Source organism: Monodelphis domestica, chromosome 2 (genome assembly GCF_027887165.1).
Source record: "Monodelphis domestica isolate mMonDom1 chromosome 2, mMonDom1.pri, whole genome shotgun sequence".
Classification (NCBI taxonomy): Eukaryota; Metazoa; Chordata; class Mammalia; order Didelphimorphia; family Didelphidae; genus Monodelphis; species Monodelphis domestica.
In genome coordinates, this window is record NC_077228.1 from 460,345,337 (window position 1) to 460,361,922 (window position 16,586).

A 16,586-nucleotide genomic window follows, 5' to 3' on the forward strand; every position below is an offset into this window, starting at 1 on the left:
TTCAGGATCACACCCAGAATTGGCTATTACATTCCTGCAAAACTCCACTCCCTTTTTGGGCTTCTTCCACCTTTCTTTTTGCCCAGACACGTTGATTTAGTGAACACACAGACCTGGTCATTTTCTCTGCCTCCCATGGCTGAAATGTTCTCTCTCACTTTTGCCTATGGTTTCCCTGCTTCCTTCAAGGCCCAACTAAAATCACATCTACAGGAAGACTTTAAAAATATCTCTGAATTTTAATGATTTACTATTTTCCCTGTATATAACTTGTTTGTGAATATTTTTTTTCTTGTTTCTCTCCTTCATTACAATGTCGGCTCCTTGAGGTCAGGGACTTTTTGGGGGTCCTCTTTTTGGTATCCCCAGCATTTAGCACAGTGCTTGGTTCATAGTAGGCACATAATAAATATGTATTGACTGACAATTATAATATCTCTGCTTTAAGTAGAGAGAATGTTCACTTCAGGACACTGAATTTCTAGTTATGGGTAACACTGGTGGGTTATGAGCTTATCCACACCTACCTAGATATATAAAATGGAGAAGAGAGCAAGAAGACTGCCTTAAGAGAAGAACTCATTTCAGAATTGTCTTTATCATTAGCTGGTTATCTCTGACTGACTTATTATACCCTAAACTTTTGTTCTGCCTCCTATTTAACCTTATATGCCTAAACTGACTTCTTTCTTTGCTTAATTCAGTGTTATTTATGTGATTCTCCTGGTTGCATTTTCTTCGGTGCTCTCTGCTTCCTTCCTTTGTTCTTGAATCCAGATGCATTGCTTGTCTGCTTCCACATTAAAATTTAAAATTTATGTGTTCTGGATTTTTTATACTATGCATTAGCAAATAAATATAGAAGGCAATCATTTTCAAATATATATATTTGTTTAATCTTGCTTTTTAATTGAACACAAACGCACACACATACATTTTTGACACTTGATTTTTCTACCTTTATGGACTTCTGAAAAGTGGTATTTTGATCAACTTGAAACCAACATCTGTATCTTAACTTTTTCATCTTTGCTGAAGATTATGTGATAGACCGTTTTTTTTGAGTGCTACAGAAAATGAAGGAATCTTAATCTGTTAATCAATGAGAGTAGTGAGAAACTATATAAAGACCTTGTCATCCAGTGGATAGATGCAGCAGACATTCCTCAGCAAATGTATTTTAAATGCTGTAATTTGGCCATATTTGAATAGACTCGCTAAATCAGGTCATAATTCACTTTTGTTTTGCAATAGCAATGGTATTCACTTGTGTTTCTGCCACTGAATCTTAAGACTTGAGGTCTTAAGTATTAGATATTAGAGCAGTATGAACTGACAGAATTCTTGTCACTTCTTAATAGACTTTCACTTTTCTTTTTATTTCAACAATCATGCATAAAGTGTTTACTGTCTATAAGACCTTTTGCTGGTAGCTGGGATACAAAGACAAACAGGAAAATTATCATAAGGAGCTTGTTCTGTTTTAGATCTTTTTTTGTCATTTGATTCTCAGCTAGTTGAAGATTCTCTTAAACCATTAGAACTTTTATCCTTTCAGATAAATTGATTAGAACCTGGCTTTATGTACTTAAGGAAATTCTTCATTTGAAAATAGAAAACATCCTTAAATACAGCATTTCTTTTATTTTAAGATATACTAACATGACATAATTGATATATTATTAATATTTACTGAAGAGCTTCTTTATCTTCTCATCCAAAGTTGATTGAGTCATTTCCTATTCTATTGACTTTTACTAGAGAATTTCATTTTCAGTCTTTTGATTTTTTTTAAAGCTCAATTTAATTGCCTTAATTTTATTGAAATAAATTTATTTCCTATTTGCTGATAGCTAAAATATAAATACACTTTATTTTATAACTAAACTCCTGTAAATATTTTGGAAAGGGTCCCACTCTATTCTTTTCCCATCAATTTTTTTTAGTTGATGCCTTTTGCATCACATAATACCCTAACCCTGGGTTACTCCCATTATCCCTCTCTTTAGCTACTACTCATGTACTACTTGAATAGAGGTAGAAATCATGAAATCAGCATGAATCTCCTACAAATTTGTTACATGTCTCAACTGGGTTCTCAATACAGCAAGGTAGTTTTTTTATAATTCAGTAATTGTATTATACTTGTCATAGCAACTCTTCAAAATACTCATGTCTCCCTCTGTTCTCAAATCTCCCTTCATCAAACTCTCCTTGCCAGTTGCCCAATTTATATCCAACAAGGCCACCACCTACCTAGTGTAGGTTCTTATCCCCTTGTCCCTGGACTATTGCAACATCTTCTGAAGGGTCTCTGCATCTCTTCTCATTTCAGTCACTAAAATGATTTTCTGAAAAATAAAATGTGACCGTTACCCCTTTCCTTCCCCATTTCAGTAAATTCCCGTGACTTCCCATATAATCTCCTCTGTTTTGTCATTTAATACTCTCACAACTGGATATTCCTTGTTGTCCTGGATTTTTTGCATTTATTCTCCATCTGCAAACTCTGTGGCCCAACTATAATGACCTAATTATTGTTTTTTTATGTATGACATTCCACCACTTGCATCTGTGCCTGTTTCCTATTTATGGAGAGCCCACCTTCTTCACCTTTGTCTCTTGGAATCTCTAGTTCCCCTTAAGACTCAGCTTAAGCCCGGTTTTAACATAGTCCCTGCTGTCCTCACTCTCGAAAGATCTGAACCTAGGATTACTCTCTATTTATAACACATATATCTTATATCTGCATAGTTACTTGCCCATGATCTCTTTGAGGTCAGGAACAATGTTTATACCTTTCTATAGGTAATGCTCAGCACAAAATCTGACATACAGTAACTATTTAATAAAAGCTTGTTGGCTGACATTAATTTCTGTATATACCAGTCCCCACTCCCCTACCTCTCCAGCCTTCCCCTGTAATAAAGACTTGTAAAAGTGGAGGGAGGTGGGGGGCGGCAGGACTGTAACAAGAATTAATAGATGGACCTTAACTAACATCTTATGTAATGTTGCACGTTCATGATTCTCCACTTCTGCAATGAAGGGAGGGAGGCACATTTTCTTACATCTTTTACCAAGGCTAAACTTAATCATAATTACACAGTGAAGTTTTATTTTTACAAAATCAACTGAATGTTTTATTTCCAGTCCAAATGCAGATTGCTTATTTTTCTCAGATTGTATTTTGCTACATGAATATTTAGAGTTGATAAAGACTTAGGTGTGGATTTATTATGAACTTTAAGATTAAGTGATTCACAAATCAACTGACTAGAAAGATACCTACCTTAATTCTTTTTTTTTATTGGAGGTGAAGAGAAATGTCTTACATAAAAGCACACTACACAGTATATATCCAAGTATTTTAAAAAATTTATTGATAAATTGTCTTACCACATCAGAAAACCTTTTATCATTCTTCCAATTAATTTTTCTCCACAATGTAGGGACTCTAAAAAGAATTAAGTAAGATAACATAGAAGAGTGATTATAATATGTAATAATAATGTTATTATTATTACATATTATAAAATTATAATCATATATGCAACCCTTTTACTCTGTTTTCTGTTTGCAAAAAGAAAGGACAAATACATTCTTTTTATATGTTACTACCAATGATGTCTAGAGTTTATCTGAGATTTTACTTATTATAGATATGCAATCATTTTTCAGTAATTTTAACCAATCTTTAGCATAAATGAGGACATATGTTATATATAGCAACCATATACAAGCTCATCTATTGCTTTATTGTGAATTTCAGCAAACAAAATACTTTAAGCTCCTATCTTTGGAGCTTAATGTAAACTCACTAGGGTGTGTACGTTTTCTCTTCTGTCTCAAAGCTAGGTGAAGTGTTATCACAAAAGTTCAGTTTCTTTTCCCTATATATTTGTTTATCCATTTGCTATCTCCTGAATGTCATAAAGCTTCACTAATTCTGAGTTGCTCAGATTTCATTACTTCATTTGTATTTAGATCTAAGGCTTGCTCCTTGAATTTGTGCATGTGATATGATGTTTATTAGTCTGTTTTCAGTGACTTGGCTCAAATACATATAGAAGCTAGAAACTAACCTACCCCCTTGATTTCTATTTATCATTTTTACATACAAATGATGGAAGTGAGAGGGTTTTTATTCTTTTTGGTATAATTACTTGTGATATTTGTTTACTTGAAGATGCCCTTCTTGACTGAAAATGATGGAAAGCAGTCTTTGAATGTTTTTCATCATTGACTTGTTAACACATGGAAGATATTCTCAATGTTTGTAGGAAACATTGCCCAAGAATTTATTTGGTGGTCACTTTTGGTGAGTTAAGGGTTGGAACAAATAAACTTAATGACTTACTTGTAGTAAACAAAAGCATAGTACAGTAAATTCAGAATTAATAGTAGAGTAAAAAGATAGACAGTCTTATACAACAAAAGATCAAATCCCTCTGACACCAACCCTTTCTTTGTGGCCTTGGGCAAGTCAATCCGCTTTAGTTAGGGGAGAATTTGTTGACTGACTTGACCTTGGTGCTTTAGGTAACTCTGGAATTGGTTGGTAATTGAAAATAAATAGTCATAAGTACTCATTTCACTGCTAATATTTGCTACATACATGTCTTTGTTGCATATATCACGATATTTTGCTTTGCTATATTGTATTTCTAATTATATTTTATAGAGGTTTTACAGATATTTAAAAGAAATTAAAATGGTTTATTTTTCTGCATTCATATGCATTTACACTTCTTTTCAAGTATATTTTTTAAATTAAGCTTTTGATCATAAACCCAGGAGCTAGTGTCTGATTTTCTGTAAAACAATATACTCTTTGTTTTTAGTCACTGTAGGAATTAATAGTTGCTAGTTACCAGTGTCTGCTTTATTTCTAATCTTCTGAATCAAAGTGGACAGAACATTTTGAGGAAATGGTATATACTTGGGTAGTGTATAACATTCAATATTAAACTCCCATTTCTCCTACTTGAGGTTTTCTGTCTAGTGGGTCTAACTGAAAGGTTAACTCTGTAGAGGCTAATGACCCCTGTATCTCTGCCACTCTTTGTAAACTTTGACTTGTCAGTAGAATTTCACTTTCACCAGCATTAATTGACCCAAATACAAATAAACACTTTCCCCCCTTTAGTTTAGTTTAGGAATATGTTGAAGTCTCCTGTCTCCCCAATTTAATTTATATATTTATTATGAATTTGAAAAGTTCATGTACCTTTTTGGATTATTTGAAAAATGAAAAATTCCTTCTGAATGCCATTTTTTGTTATGTGGGAATTACTCTTTCAATCAACATTTCTGAAATTATGATTAAAATTGTCTCCTTCCTTCCATCCTCCCCTCCCCCCCAAGATGGTAAGCAACATGATATACATGTATTATCATGCGAAACATACTTCCCTAATGGTCATTGTTGTAAGAGAATATCCATACAAATGAAAATCCAATAAACTGCAAATAAACTAATCTGAAGGATAGGCTTTGATCTGCATCTGACTCCCACCAGTTCTTTCTCTGGATGTGGATAGCATTCTATCCTAAGTCCCTCAGAATTGTCTTGGATCACTGTTTTGCTGAGAGTATTTCACATTTGATCATTGTACATATCGTCCTTACTTTGTACAGTGTTCTCCTAGTTCTGCTTATTTTGCTCTGCATCAGTTCATTTAGATCGCAGCTTTTTCGAAGTCATCTTGTCAAAAGAAACTTAGGCAATTGAGGGAAAAAGTCAGACAATCAACAAACTTTTGTTCAGCATGTGATAACTCTTATGCTAAGTTGTGGGGGATACAAAGACAAAAATATAGTGGTTCTTTTCTTGAGGATGAGAAATTAAGTGTAAAATTTATGAGTTTTCAAAGAAATGGAACTATCTTTTTTTTAAATCATATCTTCTTTTTTAGAATCAATACTATGCATTGGTTCCAAGGACAAAGAGCAGTAAAGGCAAGACAATTGGGGTTAAGTGACTTGCCCAGGGTCACCCAGCTTGGAAGTCTCTGATGTTAAATTGAACCTGGGACCTCCTCTCTCTAGGCCTGATTCTCTACCTTCAGAGCCACTTAGCTGCCCCAAAGAGTGGGACTATCTTAATATTCTCTGGCTCAAGTTCTTTAAAGGGTATCTTGTTCTCATTTTCTCTTTTGACTTAGACTCTTTTGTCTTTGGCGCATTTCTTTGTTCAGATCAGCAGCTCAGGACAGACAGTATTTGTTGGACTCTCCAATTAAGATGATTCCTATACTTTGATGAGTGTCTGTATCTATATCCCTTATAATTAGGGTCTTTGCCTGGTCTTACTGCATGGCCAGCTTCCATGCTCCCTAAGATAGCCTCCTGTGATTCCTGCCTGCAAGGCACCTAAACCAATTGAATTTCTTATCAAATTCTAGACATCTTGTGTAGTTCCTGTCAATTTGTAGCATTTAGTCTGAAAGTGGTTCCAGTCCTTCCTTTGTTGACTGATCGGTGATAAAGTGTACTTCCCTTTCCTAAGAGGTGTGGCCCTTTTCTAGATTTCTATTTCATAGTTTATAATTTCACAAACAATTAGGCATGCTGTAATAAAGCATAACAATGACTTAGTGAGTAAAGGGTCATTTTTATTGCCTTTAACTCAATAGTCATGAAGAATCCTGCTAGGATATAGGGCATGGAATCCTTTCTTTTCCTTTGAAAATCTGTAGTGATATTAAAAGAGGCAGTGTTGTATAATGGGTGTAGTCTGCTTCAGAGTACAGAAGTTCTGGACTCAAGTGCTACTACCTTTGACACACAATAACTGTGTGAAGGAGTAAACCTCTTAACTCCCCAGGCAGTTGTTTAAGGCTTTGCATTGCAAAGCAGATACTAAATGTAGAAATGGCAAAATTTGGCAGTTAGTTAAGTGAGGTGAGAGGGAATGAGAATTTGAGGATGTACCAAGATTATTGCCATAAGAGACTGAAAAGATTGTGGTGTGGTCAATAGAAATGAGGAAGTAGGGTTGGGATGGATTTGAAGGAACATGTTGAGCTAGAGATATTTCTAAGACCTCCAGGTTGAAATGTCCAGGAAGCATTGGAGATGGGAGGCAAGCTCTGTGGAGAAATTGAGACTTGATATATGCTTTTATGACTCCTAGTAGATTGAAAGAAGTTGAAGATTTGAGAGGGGGAATGATTGTGGGGGCAACTTCCTAGAGAAAATTGGAGTGGATGGTGTGAAGAGTAAAATGCAAAGGGAATTGGCATTGGCAAAGAAACTCGAAGAAAGGAGAGAAAGTAGAGTTGGTATAAGGGTTTAGGCATATAGAGTGACTTGAAGGGAACTGTCAATAAAGGGAGTGTTAAAATGAGAGCACAGGGGAAAAGGAAGAGATGAAAGTTTGAGGAAAGAAAGGTTTGACATTTCTGTGACAGAATGAAATAGGGAATCAGCTAAGGAATGAGAGGATTGCATTGTTGGAGTGAGAACCCAATTGAAGTGGTATAACATACTTTTATAATGTACCCAATTAGCAAGATTTTGCGACTTCTTCCTAGATCTATTCAGCAGCAGAACAGATTGGAGGAAATGCTTAATGGCCATCATCAAGAACTAGGCTTAGGAGACAGCTGAGCAGCAGCAGTACCAAACGAGAAGGGATTTCATAATAGAAAACTGTGCAGAGCTGAATTGTTGAACTTTTGTGTGGAGATTGGAAAGAGAATAGGTCAAAGCAGAGGTAATGAATGGCCTGAGAGTACTAAGGATTGGAAGTACTGGAGGTTATGATAAGGATGATTGCAGGTTGAGGAAGAGTGAGGGATATGGAGTGATGGAATGAAAGGAAATTGTGATCCCATAGGGAAATTCCATAGTGTTTCATCAAGGAAATGGAATATTTGTGGGAGGTTGAGTGGAAGAATAGGTCCCGGGGAGGTTGAGGAACTGGGAAGTTAGGGCTTGAGACTGCATTATCATTGATATTGAATGCCACCAGGCTAAGATCAGGCTTTTGAGGAGAGCAGGACAGATAGCCAAATGTTGAACTCCTTAAGAGAGGAATCAGAATGACATGTGGGGATTGGTAGACAAAACAGCCACAATGATTTGGTAAAAAGATCCAAAGTATTAGTAAACATAAAGCAGCAGAGGTTACTGAGTGAGGGAAAGAAACTGGGAGATATAGTGATACATAGGGAGCATTTCTGACTCTTCCTCCAGGACCACTGTTTGGGGGTTGGGTGTGAGGGAAGTTGAAGTAAGGGCAAGAGAGAATGGCTAGGGACGCAATGAGAGCAGATAAGTGGAAGGAAATATGAGAGATCAAGTCTATAATGAAGGGAACTTTTCTCATTATTGAACAGGAATTAGAGCAGGCAGAGTAGAATGGGTGGGAAGATTTAGATCATGGCATAGATAAGTTTAAGGAGATTGGTATGAGACAGTGGGAATTGTGGGGTGAGAACAATTTATTTCTGGGTAGCTGGTGATTAATGCAGGGAAGGGGGGAGTATGTCAGTAGGAGTTTTCTAACCATAGGGTAGTAGTGGGTGGCAGGCAGATTAGGACATGCATTAAGTAGACACATGCCTACTGCATGCCACCCATCATGCTAAGCTTTGGGGATTGATACAAAGAAAGGAGGGTTCCTGCTCTCATGGAGCTCACTGTCTAATGGGGGAAACAATATACATAAAACTATGTACAAACAAAATGTATACAAAGTAAATTGGGGGTCATCACAAAGAGAAGTCATACTTGGTATCTGGAAATTTGGATCATCTTGTGGAAGGTGGAATTTTAGCTGGGACTTCAAAGAAATCAGGAGATGGAGAGGAAGAGGAAGAGGCATGGGGGACAATCACTGAAAATGCCCAGACTGCATTATAGGAGACACATTGTCCATGACCAATGAGATTACAATCCTACCAAACTTTTGCTTGATCTACATAATAATAAAGATTTACACTCTACATTAAAAAAAAAAAGCCCAGTTGGGAGAAAGCAGGTGCTGTTCAAGAAATAGCTAGGAAATCAGTTTCAATGGATCTCAGAGTATTTTGGGTGGAATAAGTTGTAAGAAGACAGGAAAGATAGGAAAGGGCCAGTTTATAAAGAGTTTTAAAAGTCGGACAGATTTTATTATATTTGATCTTGGGGTGGTAGAGAGCCAGTGGAATTTATTTAATTGGAGAGGGTGGTGACAGGGACACTCTAGGAAGATCAGTTTAACAGCTGAGTATAAGATGAATTAGAGTAGGGAGGTAGAGTAGGGAGACTCTTGCCCTGTGATCCTTCTGGCTAGAGGCGGGGTAGGGCATTGCAAGAGAAGAATCATAGACTAAAAAGTTGGAAGAAACCTCTGAGACCATCTAGTTCAACCTCTTGTTTTATAGATGAGGAAACTAAGGCCCAGGGTTGTTAAGTAACTTGACCAAGACACAGGGATTGCTAGGGGGAAGATTTGAAGTCCTCTGACTCCAAAGTCAATATTTAGGGATGGAATGTTTTCCATGAAGAGCATTCTTCTTTTAATCTCATAGACCTCTTCTTTATGATAATTTACCCAATACATGAGGTATGTTTGTGCATGTGTATACACAAATATTTAAAAGGTAAAAAAGGAGCTAGTATACTATTTTATATCATATGCTATCTTATACTATTAATAATTGAGTTTTAAATACTTATATCAAGATTGCAAGTTTTAAACATTTAGCCCTTTTGATCTTTCCAACATTCTTTTGAGGTAAATTCTTGAGGTCTTTTGCCATTTTACAGATGAGGAGATTGAGGTGTAGAGAGGCGAAATGATTTACTCATAGTTTTAGAGGAAGAATTTGATCCCATGTCTCTTCTGACTCTTAAATCTAGCACATACTATTTAACTTCTCATCTAATTTTTGTTGAGGAATAAATTTCTGTATTTAAATTTTATGAGCCCTCATATAAATAACTAGAAGTATATGACATCTATGTAAAAATCCAAATAGCAGAAATACAATTAGGAGGAAATTGTTTCTGTATGAGGATAAGTTGTCTGAAAGCAGAGGTTCTTACCCTTTTTTGAGTTACAGATCAATTTCATAGTCTGATGAAGCCTATGAACCCCTTCGCAGAATAATGTTTTTAAATGCATAAAAACGAAATACTAAAGTCTACAAAAGGAACCAATTGTTGTATATTAAAATACCATTATCAAAATATTTTAAAAAGCTAATGGGCCCTAGGTTAAGGACCCTGATCTTAAAGAGATTCATAACAGGTTTCACCCTAAAGATCATTTATGCTAGATCTCCTCTAGTTTGTTCAACAAACATTTATTAAGCATTATACTATATGGAAGGCATTGTGCTTTATGTACTTAGGGATACAAAAACAAAAAAATAGAAAACTGCCCCCTCTCCTTCAAGGAGGACATGGTTTCTCCATTCATTCCTGAAGTTAGGGCATGATGAATTTAAAGGAGAGGTTCATTTCATTGACATTTCCAGATGCTTAACTTTTGTTGGGGGGTAAAGAGAAAAAAAAATGTATGTTAGGGCCTCTGCCAGTAGAATACCAATCAGTTACTCAATTTATTTCAGTAGGCTTTTGGGATCATCTATTACATGTAAAATGCTTTGCTGGGAGTTGTGGAAATTACAGTGATGATGACAATTCCCTGTTCTCATAGAACTTTCAGACTAGCAGGAGTTATAGCAGGGTGTGCAAACAACTAGATTGCAAAAACAGAATGTGACAGGTGCTCGTAAAGTACAAAGTACTTTAAAATTTCAGAGAAATAAAATCATTTTTAGAAGAGAAAGGTTTCCTGAAACTTCTTAACTAGTTCCCACTTCTTACAGCACCTTTTCCAAACTCTGTTTTTAAACATTTGCCAAAATAATCTTCCTAAAAGTACAAACACATTCATTGCCCTGCTGAGAGATACTAGCTAGCTATTTCTTATTACCTAGAACTTTATTTCTTAGCCTAACCTTTTAATGTCTCCACCAGGTGGCTCCAGCCTTATTTTACATTATTCCCTGTTTATTCTACCCTATTAACCTTTCACCAGTGTTGTCCTGCATTCTCCTACCTCTGAGCACATCACTAGTTCCTTCCCCTTCTCTTCACTCTTATTTTTCAACCCTTTGAATTATAGTTTCTTACTTCATCACTTAAATAAAACTTTTCTCCAGTCACCTATGATCTCTTAATTGCCATCTTAGTTAATGGTCTTTCCTAATCCATATCTTCTTGACCTTGATGCAGCATACAGTCCTATTGATAAATCCTCTTCTCTTTTGATACTGACATTGCCCTGTTTTGTTTCTCTTACCTGCATGACTGTTCCTTCTCAAGTCTCCTTTACTGAATTATTTTCTTATCCTACCCTCTAAGAGTGTTACCCAAGGTTCTGTTCTGGGTCATTTTTTTTCTTTTCTCTCACTCTTTTTTTTTCTTCCTGGTGGCCTTATCAGTCTCAATGGATTTAATTAATATCTTTATGCAGATGGTCTGTATGTCTCTATATAGATATCTCTAAATCTGTTCTCTAAGGTCTATATCTCTAGTTTCCCAGACTCTTAACTGAACAAACTTCTGTTCTATATTACATACTAGATATTTCAAACTGGAAGCCCTAGAGACATATCCAAATCTGCAAAATACTCAAAAAGATCTTTGATGACATTCTTTATGCCTGTTATTTGGAGTTATTCACTGATTGTGGTATCTTACTGATGCTTGCTATGTACTTTGCTTTGCTTTCTATGATATTCATATCTAGTCATTGAGTCAGTAGCATTCCATGTCTCTCTCCTATATGTGGACATCAGTAAAATGTTAGTATTGAAAAGATGGATCTTTGATTTTATGGGAAACATGGATACAGGAAAAAATTTTTGCAATGTTCTGAAAGCAACCTAGACTTCTGTCATCTTTTTTAATTCTGGGTCAAGCCCGCTGTTCAGCTGTACAGTCTGTGAAACTCTTATTGTGTATTATAATTCTTCATTTAATTGGTCTTACCTATATGGATGAATAGGTTAAACGCGGTGGAGTGATTACAGATATTTTTGGGGCTTGATATAATAGACACAAGATCTTTTGCAAACAAGAACATCTGAAGGAGTCAGCATCTACTGAAAATCTCTCCTCAATCTGCACTTGACCCTGAATCCTCTCTTACTACTGTGAGAACTATTTTGACAAGCTTGTATCTTCCTACTTTGTCCCTCACCTGGAGTTTATTATTGGCAGATCATTGGAGAAAGGGGGATTTTTGTTATATCTTCCAAATAATCCCCAGTGATCTTGATTGGGTTGGAGATTCCTTCATGTGAAAGAGCCTAGAAGACAGTGTTTTATTTTACTGAACCAAATGCCTTTTCATAATCAAAAGACAATAGACAATATGAGATCTTGTATTCTTTCTAAGTTAAAAAAAACAAAACATTGTTTTCAATTAGCAGGCATTTATTTTCTCTCTTAATCCCTCCAAAGGAAAAAAAAAGAAAAACAAGACATTTATAACAGACATACTCAGGCAAAACAAATGCCCATATTTGCCTTGTACAAAAAAAAGTATGTCTTGTATTTTAGAGATATTTATTCTCTTCATCTCAAGAATTAATTGTGAGATGGTAAATATGTTGGCCAATGTTGAATGTCAGTGGTAAAAGCCTATTTATTCCTTATTAATAAATTCTCAATTGATGTATATAGATGATTCTCACAGAGATAGGAGAATAGGCATGTAGGCTGGTGTAACTGATGATGTTTTCTCACTTTTTGGGAGGGTATTAATAAGCTCCTAGATTTTATTTGATGTCTTTTGTTCTTCTTCTGATACCTGAATAATCCTCAAACCAGTGTGCTAGCTTTCCCTTTTCTTAGTACTATTCTTATCTCCTCTTTAAATATCTCAGGAACTTGTGTTGGTTCAAGTGTGGTGATTTCATAATCCTCAATGAAAAAAAAGCAATTAATGGAAGTTATTTTTATAGATCTTTTCCCATTCTTCTACTGTTTGTAATCCCATCTTTTCATCCTCAAATGTCTGGAATAACTTTGCTTAGTTGGATATCTTACCAGAGAGTAGAAGGACTTGCTATGATTCCTGGAGTCACAAAGAATCAGACACAACTGAACAAGAAGAAAATTTTGGAATTATTCCTCATCTGTATTTGTGTTTTGGGCATCTCTGGACTTATAATAGGTCTTTATCTTTTTTGTTTGTTTAGTCATACTTTTAGCTATCTGCTAGCAACAATGGGTGTTGCTTGCCAACCTGGTTGCAGAGGAGTCTAAGACATTGTACTGGGTTCGAGATGATTGTAGCATGTCTCAGGCTGTTGCATTCGGAGATCACATTCTTGACTTTTCTTGGGGAGACCCCATTCTATGGCATTTTGAAGAATCTTCAGCTCCTAGCCCTCTACCCTGAGTCCCTCATCAACTCTGGGTGTCCCTTCACTACTGGACCTGCTGAGAGCTCTGGATGTGGAGTCTGCCATCTCAGACAACCTTTTTTCCATAGTTCCTACTCTGGTCACAATCCCTTTAGATCAAATTTGGGCCTATGAACCAACAGGTGATATGCCCTCCTTTCTCCTAATAGTTTGTTTGTCTAGTGCCCTTTTAAAACTATTGTTGAAGTACTTGTAGAGAGTGTGGGCCTGGGCTACATTACTTCTCCTCTTCCACCATCTTGTCTGGAGCATCTTATCCTTTCTTAACAGGAAATTTGGATGCTCTTCAGTTTGTCATTACTGCTAAAGCATCTGTCTTTCCAGACTTCTTGAATTCTTCATGTTTTTCATTCCATACTTCACAATAATATCCCACTGTATTTCATGTACCACATTTGTTTAGTCATTTCTCAATCAGTGGAGACCTCTTTGTTCTAGTTCTTGGAGGCAGCAAGGCCAGAGAGATGAATTTGGAGGGAGGAAGATCTGAGTTCACATCTTGTCTCAGATACTTACTTAACTGAGTGACCATCTCTAAAATGTGAATAATAATAGGACTTATGACCTAGGGTTGTTGTGAGAATCAAATGAGGTCCTATGTGTAAAGCATTTTTGCAAACATTAAGGCAATATGTAAATGCTTTCTATCATTCTTTTCAACACACAAAGTAATGCTATGAATACTTTTTAATCTATTGAACCTTTTTTTCTTTTTTTGATGACCTTTTGAGACTTGGACATTGGTGTGAGTGGAATTTCTGGGTCAGAGGATATGGACATTTTAGTCATTAAAAAAAAACAAACCATAATTCTAAATTGTTTTCCTGAATAACTGGACCTGTTTATTCACAACACCCCCAACTGCATTTGTGTCTATTGTCCTGAATCCTTTCTTATATTGATTATTTCCATTTTTTGTCATCTTTGCCAGTCTTAATCTTCACTGTTTTAGGCTATTAATAGAGCTACAACTTGAACAAATGAAGTTCTTGTGCATACTAACGACACTTCCCAGATGAGAGTCAAATAGTATTAATGGTTACACATAGTTAAAAAAATTATATATAAATCTTTTAAAAATACAAAATGTCATGTGGTATAATAGACAGTGTTGTGTTTTAGAAAGGAAAAGTTCTCAATGAAAGACACTTGTCTTTTGTTAGAAAGCAAAATAAATAGTTCCTACAGTAGCTAATGTTACAAGGTATCTGCTTTAAAATATCTTTTTAGTATGTATTTTTCAAAAGTTTTAAACCAGAATGAAACATAATAATACAACACAGTAAGTTTCAGCAAAAATAAGCAATAAACTTAGTGGACTCACTGCAAAGGATTTTAATATCTTTTTTTTTAAATGTAAAAAGAAAGAATTACACATACAGGAAAACAATTGTATGAGATTCTATGGAAAACAGATTTTCATTATGGCATTCTAGAAGAAGGGGATAAAGTTATATTGTTGCCAAATTATTTTATGGCTTATTTTCACTGAAGAATTGCCTTTAAGAGATGACTTTAACTTTATTTTTTCATCTTAGGCATTTGGAAATTTGCATTAATTATCTTTTCATCTGGGTTCAGTTTTATCAAAGAGAGCTCTAAAACTACTGTTTCTGCTGGGTATGAAATCTGTGCTTCATTCCATTCTTTGGTCTGAATCTTATTAAAAGTTTTTAGGAGTGAAATTAATTTAATTTCATGCAGAAATATTTTAAAATGTATGTGTTGATATGTAATATTATTTTCTGACCTAATTTTTATCATCTGAAATAATTTTTGTCATTTTTGAGAGCAAATTACATGGAAGAATGCTCTTTTTAGGCATTCCATTATATTACTGTAGGTACCACTTTCAGCATGATAAATAATTTTAGAATTAAACATAATGAAGATTTTTAATCTCAAGTGTTTAATATTTAACATGTTTCATTCTGTTAAGAATTTTTTTTAATGTTTAAATTAAAATGTTTATTTTTCTTGTTTAATCTCTATTTTTGGTTTACAGCTGTAGGTAAAGGTAAATTTCTGTTCTAATGTGGGTGTATGAATTGAGAAGTCAAAAAAGTGCTCAAAGGATTACTGCAATTATAGTGGGTGAGTTTTTATTATCATAGCAATTTTTTTTCTTTTCTTTTCCTGTGCTTTTTATTTTTTTTAAATTTTATAATATTTTATTTGATCATTTCCAAGCATTATTCATTAAAGACAAAGATCATTTTCTTTCCCCCCCCACCCCCCATAGCCGACACGTGATTCCACTGGGTATCACATGTGTTCTTGATTCGAACCCATTGCCATGTTGTTAGTTATTTGCATTAGAGTGTTCGTTTAGAGTCTCTCCTCTGTCATGTCCCCTCAACTGCCGTTGTCAGGCAGTTGTATCATAGCAATTTAAAAAATAAAATTAGATCATTTTTATTTCACTATATTGAAATTGGCCCCTAGTGTTTTAATTAATGTTAAAAATCCTTATTTAAATATTCTTTTGAAAATAATTTTTTAAACTTTACTAATAGAAATGTATATATAAGACCTGACAGAATTGCTAGTTGATTTTTAAGAAAAACAGCCAAATTCCTTAAACATCTAATAACTTTTTTATGTTTCATTCTTGTGCTAAATTATTTAAAATTATTTCTAAGCATAAAACCAGAAACTATACTTTACATACTTAAAGTTATTTCAGTTCTAGAAACAGTTCACAGGAGTGATTGTTCACTGTTTCTCTTAACAGGTTGAAGAAACATGGATTCTTACAGTATTATTGGCATTGTTTTTACCAGTTTTCTCATGTTTCAACTTCTTTTCCATGTTGTAAGTCCTTGGTTTTCAGCACAAGTAACCTCAGGTTTTAACAAACTAAGCACCCAAAAGAAGATCGAATGGAACTCAAGGTAAAGTTTCTAAAAATAAATACTGTACGAGTCATAATTTCACTTAAAACCAAAATATTATTCTAAAATTTACTCAATTTAGATTTTATTATATTTGCATTAAATTAAATTAGTTTTTGATCATATTACCTTAGATACTTTCCACAAAACAAAATGAATTAATATTGATGAAAAGGAAGGAGATGGTAAATTATATATATCATATGAAAAATGTATTATTCATTGAAAGGCATGTAAGAAAAAAACATAATCT

At 34.7% G+C, this 16,586-nt stretch overlaps 1 protein-coding gene across 1 annotated transcript in view; it reads left to right on the forward strand.

Moving 5' to 3' along the window:
• The window catches only part of TLCD4 (TLC domain containing 4), an 89,702-nt gene that overhangs the window by 13,926 nt on the left and 59,190 nt on the right, over window positions 1-16,586 (forward strand). Inside the window, exons 2-3 of the mRNA XM_007485004.3 lie at window positions 15,445-15,533; window positions 16,174-16,333. Of these exons, the coding sequence (XP_007485066.1) occupies window positions 16,185-16,333 (149 nt within the window). The 5' untranslated portion in view covers window positions 15,445-15,533; window positions 16,174-16,184. The remainder of the gene's footprint in view (window positions 1-15,444; window positions 15,534-16,173; window positions 16,334-16,586) is intronic.